The sequence below is a fragment of the Lithobates pipiens genome, unplaced genomic scaffold (genome assembly GCF_037356315.1).
Source record: "Lithobates pipiens isolate NorthernLeopardFrog02 unplaced genomic scaffold, aLitPip1_a1.2 Scaffold_13, whole genome shotgun sequence".
NCBI lineage: Eukaryota > Metazoa > Chordata > Amphibia > Anura > Ranidae > Lithobates > Lithobates pipiens.
In genome coordinates, this window is record NW_027507718.1 from 547057160 (window position 1) to 547063871 (window position 6712).

Here is a 6712-nt window from a genome sequence, read left to right on the forward strand (position 1 = left end):
CTATGGGGATTTTTAAGTAGCGACGTTTGGCGCCTTTCCACGGGCATGTGCTATTTTTAAGAGTGACATGTTAGGTATCTATTTACTCAGCGTAACTTCATCTTTCACTTTATGCAAAAATTGGGCTAACTTTACTGTTTGTTTTTTAAGCACAAAACTGTTTTTTTCCCCAAAAAAAACGCGTTTGAAATATTGCTGCGCAAATACCGTGTGAGATAAAAATTTGCAATGACCACCATTGTATTCTCCAGGGTGTTTGCTAAAAACAAATATATAATGTTTTGGGATTCTATGTAATTTTCTAGCAAATAAATGATGATTTTTACATGTAGGAGAGAAATGTCAGAATTGGCCTGGGTGCTCCAGAACGCCTGATGGCGCTCCCTGCATGTTGGGCCTCTGTATGTGGCCACACTGTGTAAAAGTCTCACACATGTGGTATCGCCGTACTCGGGAGTAATAGCAGAATGTGTTTTGGGGTGTAATTTGTGGTATGCATATGCTGTGTGTGAGAAATAACCTGATAATATGACAATTTTGTGGAAAAAAAAAAAAAAGGAAAAAAAATCTTGATTTTGCTAAAAAATTGTGGGACAAAATGACAACTTCAAAAAACTTATCATGCCTCTTACTAAAGACCTTGGAATGTCTTCTTTCCAAAAAGGGGTCATTTGGGGGGTATTTGTACTTTTATAGCATGTTAGGGTCTCAAGAATTTAAATAGGCCGTCAGTACTTCATATGTGATCAATTTTCAGATATTGGCACCATAGCTTGTGGACTCTATAACTTTCACAAAGACCAAATAATATCCACCAATTTGTACTTATTTTTACCAAAGATATGTAGTAGTATAAATTTTGGCCAAAATTTATGAAGAAAAAATTACTAATCTGCTAAATTTTATAACAGAAGCAAAGAAAAATTTATTTTTTTACAGAATTTTCGGTCTTTTTTTCTTTTATAGCACAAAAAATAAAAAAACCGAGCGGTGATTAAATACCACCAAAAGAAAGCTCTATTTGTGTGAAAAAAAAGGACAAAAATGTCATATAGGTCCAGTGTTGCATGACTGAGTAATTGTCATTCAAAATGTGAGAGCACCAAAAGCTGAAAATTGGTCTGGTTATTAAGGGTGTTTAAGTGCCCAGTGGTCAAGCGGTTAAAATACTGTCACTTACTAATCTCATCACCATTTTAGGGCGTTTTCCAAAACACCCACTTACCTTACAACAACCCCCTCCCAGCTAAACACATTCCTTTTTACAAAATTCAAAAGATACCATTCCGATATGTTAAACATGCCCAAACAAATTATGCTTTTTTTCAAGCAGAATCAAGCACCTTTCATTCCAAAGCTCTATAACCAACATACTAGCAAAAGGGAGAAGTCATATTATTCATATACTACACTATTTTATCTTCAAAGAAAACCTTAGCAAACTTATATGAACATGCATATAACAGTACTCACCCTTTCCACGATACCTGAACATAACAAGGGACATTTACTTCACTCTAATCTAATTTGCCCCTTTTGGGACATCATATAACAGTGAAAACAGGGGGCTGCCTTACCCCATACAGCCCTGTATACCACACAACACAACAGATATCTTATTACTTTTATGCAAATGCGATAGACAAGAAAAGCCAGATAGAGCAAACGTTTTGTGGGTCCCGGTAGTAATTGGTAATTGCCCCATTACCCTTATATTATTCTCTTTCCCGAAAAGAGCGTAATATTACATTTTAAACTTCTCAACAGTCCCACAGGACACAGGCTTCCCAAGAGCCTCTTCTTAACAGCTTGGCCCGTCTCCCACTTCTCTTCTTAATTAAAATTTAACCGACCAAGGTTGTGTCAAAGCTAAGGCAATAAACAATTATTCGTTTACTTAACCAAAGTCAAAGTTTGACCACCCACCCCGTCAGGGCTGGACTGGGACAGAAATTTGGCCCTGGACTTCATCCAGACCGGCTCACTTACATTTTGAGTGTCCCATCACCAGCCACTTACAACAGAGTGTCCCATCAGCACCACCTTACATGAGAGTGTCCCATTACCAGCCCCCTTACATCAGTGTCCCATCAGCACCCTCTTACATCAGAGTGTCCCATGAGCAGCCCCCTTACATCAGAGTGTCCCATGAGCAGCCCCCTTACATCAGAGTGTCCCATCAGCACCCCCTTACATCAGAGTGTCCCATCAGCAGCCCCCTTACATCAGTGTCCCATGAGCAGCCCCCTTACATCAGAGTGTCCCATCACCAGCTCCCTTACATCAGATTGTCCCATCAGCACCCCCTTACATCAGAGTGTCCCATCAGCACCCCCTTACATCAGAGTGTCCCATCAGCAGCCCCCTTACATCAGTGTCCCATGAGCAGCCCCCTTACATCAGAGTGTCCCATCAGCACCCCCTTACATTAGAGTGTCCCATCAGCACCCCCCTTACATCAGAGTGTCCCATCACCAGCCCCCTTACATCAGAGTGTCCCATCACCAGCCCCCTTACATCAGAGTGTCCCATCACCAGCCCCCTTACATCAGAGTGGCCCACTGAGCCATCGGCCCACCGGGAAACTCCCGGTAGTCCCGATGGCCAGTACATGCCGGCACCCCGTCAAGTCCTAAATCCATATCTCATCAGTGCCTCCAAACTGTAGTGATCAAAATGGTATTTCTATATACCTGACAAAAACCAGCTAGGTATAATTACGGCAATTACCACACTTGCGGAACCCACTCAGCACTGCAGTACGGAGGAGACAGCTTCTTTCTGAACACAAGAAGAAATGAGCCAAAGTTGATGTTCAAAGCTTATCTGGTTTAATTCTGGGCGGGTCTACAACATATAACATATATATATGCTATTATTAGCCAATCATTGCATAGAACATGGGTGTGGTTAATACAGAGGTGTACATTACATATCATATTGAGACACAATTTCTTTATTTAGAGAGTACAGAATAAAACTGCTTATGCAAGCTATATTTTCTTATATGTATGCTTTATAGGAAACTGCTACAGTCTGTAAATACATAATTTAAACTAACTAGCAGATTAACCCAATTTAATCTTATATTAATTTATAAAGATGGAGTCACCTATATGGGTTAAACTATATCACTACACATGCGAATGGTTTTAAACTCTAAAGGTTTTTCCGATGAAATTCCGCTCAAGCGGTCCTGCATACACATGGTCACACCAATGACCGATCGTCTAGAATAAGGTGATGTACAACACATGCGACGGGACTAGAAAATGGAAGTTCAATAGCCAGTAGCCAAAGGCTTCCGTCTCATACTTGCTTCAGAGCATGAGTTGTTTTTCTGGTACGTCGGAACAGCATAAAGACGAGCGGTTTTCCCGATAGGCATTGGTTCCTTCGAAAAAATATAGAACATGTTCTCTTTCTTGGTCCGTCAGAATTTTCAACGTAAAAATTTAGATGAGGCATACACACGGTCGGAATATACGATGAAAAGTTTCCGTCTGACTTTTTCTGTTGGAAATTCCGCTTGTGTGTATGGGGTATTATACTTTTGAAGGCCCTGGAGCACCAGGACAATGGAAACACCCAAAAAATTACCCCATTTTGGAAAGAAAACACCCCTATGTATAATCTATGAATCCATGAGGCATATCGAGTCTTTTGAACATGTCATTTTTTTCTACAACTTTTTGGAAAATATGGGGAAAAAAATGAAAGGCATTTTTTTTTTTTTTACATAAAGTTGTATGCAATATTTTGAACACATAGCATGTGCATACAAAAAATTACACCCCAAAACACATTCTACTACTCCTGAGTATGGCGATACCACATGTGTGAGACTTTTACACAGTCTGGTCACATATAGAGGACCAACATACAGGGAGCACCATCAGGTGTTCTAGGGGCATACATTTCAAATATAATTTGACTAAATATTACACTTTGAGGCATTGCAGTGGCCCTCTAGTGGCATGGATGCGAACTGATGTGGCATGGATAAGCTGTGGATGGGGATGGTTAGTATGGTTGAGCCATGAATGTGGATGGCTAGGTATGGCTGAGTATGAATGGAATGGCTGAGTATGGCTGGGTGGGTATGGCTGAGTGTGGATGGGATGGCTGAGTGTGGATGGGGTGGCTGGGTATGGCTGAGTATGGCTGGGTCGGGTATGGCTGAGTATGGATGGATGGATGAGTATTTCTGAGTATGGCTGAATATAGGTGGCTGAGCATGAATGGATAGATGAGTATTGCTGAGCATGGATGGATGGATGAGTATTGCTGAGTATGGCTGAGTATAGGTGGCTGAGCATGGATGGATGGATGAGTATTGCTGAGGATGGATGAGTATTGCTGAGAATGGATGTATGGATGGCTGAGCATGGATGGATAGATGAGTATTACTGAGTATGGCTGAGTATAGGTGGCTGAGCATGAATGGATGGATGAGTATTGGTGAGCATGGATGGATGAGTATTTCTGAGCATGGGTGGATGGATGAGTATTGCTGAGCATGGATGGACGGATGGATGAGTATTGCTGAACATGGATGGATGAGTATTGCTGAGCATGGATGGATGAGTATTGCTGAGCATGGATGGATGGATGAGTATTACTGAGCATGGATGGAAGAGTATTGCTGAGCATGGATGAGTATTTCTGAGCATGGATAAGTATGGATGGATGTGTGCTAGAATGGGCACAGATCAGCGCTGTAGTGCACACATCTAGCCCACAGCGCTGCTGCACCTGATTTCTCCCCTCCCATTGTACCAATAGGTACGAAGAGGGGAAAGATGAACCAAACATGACGTCGGTTTGTTTACAAGTGATCGCTCTGTCATTTGACGGAACGTTCACGTGGTAAACGCCTGGTGTGAGTGGCCATTTACCCTGATCCCGTCTGGTGCAGGAGCGAGATTCTGGGAGGATGTCCATGGACGCCCTCCAAGAATAAGCCGACCATGCTGCAGCCGTCTTTCAGCTATGGCCCAGTCGGCATGTGGTTAACTAAATTATACACCATACTTTGAGGTTTTTATCTGATTAATCGAAACAACAATTAGCCAACTAATCAATTATGAAAATAATCATTTGATACAGCCCTAGCTGGAGGTAAATAATCATGACAGTTGTCTTATTGAGAATATCTGTGGGTCTTCCTAACATCCTGTATACACTTCTCTGCCATCTCTTTACTTATGGGTGTTCCTCCCAAAAATGGATAATCACCCTCACAAGCAGTCAGATGTTCCAGGAGGTCTTCTATAGGGATCTTCAGCTGACCTTCAGGAAGATGGAATGCAAATATCACATGGTTCCACACACTGTAGACTCCATTTTTAAACTTGTTGTAATTTGATGCACTCCAGACATGACCATTTTCAAAAATTGCCACATGGAGAGCATCGGAAGTGGACTCTGGTCTCCAGTATAATGTCTTATTCATCCAATACACAAAGTACGGAGGATATGAGCCGATTTGGACAGTCGGCACCATTGGGAAATCATTGAACTTGCTTGTAGAAGGACTGTGGACTACAATATAATGGGCAATCTCCTCCTTGTGGAGCTCAGTACTGAGAATTCTGAGCTGTGGCTCTCCACCACCGCAGTGCTGATCCTTGTACATTTCCAGAAGGTAGGATAATGCAAAAGAGAACCTGAAGTTGCCGTAACGGGAAGCTTTCCTAAAAGCTGGTGAGTTGGCAAATTGTTCCTTTATTTCTCCTTCAAATTGACGGGCATGTAAAGAGGAAATCACCCTCCTTACATTATTGTAGGCCTCACATTTTGCAGCCTCTGTGTCCTCTGAAGAAATGTCCGCACTCCAGAATAACAGGTCATCCATTTCAGGTCTAGATTCAGGTCCAGGTTCAGGTCTAGGTTCAGGTCTAGGTTCTTCAGCTGCTGATATGGGACTTTCCTGGTTAGCATTCCCAACCATTGCTCTAAAACCTCCTTCTTCACAAATTTTAAACACTGACAAATCAGTGACATGCTGTAGTTTAGAGATTGGAATAGGTACCTGCAAATGCTGAAATTGATGATCTTTCGTTCTCTGCAGCGACTCCGTCATGTTTGGTTTTCTTTCTGCAGGAGAACATTCCCCTTCAGTAGCAGGCAGGGAGTTGGAAGCCTCCTTAATAGACAAAAAGCGCCCGAGTACATAAAAGCACTCTGTTCCTTTTGCGGATTTGCCTGTCTTCAGCTCCACAATCTCAATGTCCATAGGATCTGTTGCCTCTGCCATAGCTGGTGCTTCCACACTCGAGAGTCTGTTCCTCGTCCTTCCTTTAGAGTGTTATAGTTGTAGGCTGTGTGATAGATTATATATGGGCATAGGAAGGCCACACCTACACCCAGCTTATCATGAGAATACAGAAACACAAATGAAAGTAAGATAAGATACTTACTACTTATCTTATCACTAGGTGGGTAGGAGTTTATTTTTGAAAATGAGGTAATATATCCAATGGCTCACTTGACTGCAATCTTTATGTGAGTAATAAACACCACACACCTTCTTATGTCTGACATCACCATAGAGGTTAATGGCTCAATTTACTAAGTGATAACTAGAAATGAGATAGATGTCGGGCTCATCGAAAAGCCTCGAACACCGTTAAAGCCTAAAACATAAGTGTTAATTTTAAAGGCTTATATACAAGTTATTGTCATAAAAAGTGTTTGGGGACCCGGGTCC

General features: G+C 41.8%; 1 protein-coding gene across 1 annotated transcript; it reads right to left on the reverse strand.

Moving 5' to 3' along the window:
- Positions 1–2808: 2808 nt before the first annotated feature.
- Positions 2809–6288, reverse strand: LOC143975812 (uncharacterized). The gene has a single exon (XM_077478364.1). The coding sequence runs from the start codon at positions 6257–6259 to the stop codon at positions 5144–5146; it is 1116 nt and encodes a 371-aa protein (XP_077334490.1). The 5' UTR covers positions 6260–6288; the 3' UTR covers positions 2809–5143.
- Between the last annotated feature and the right edge of the window lie 424 nt (positions 6289–6712).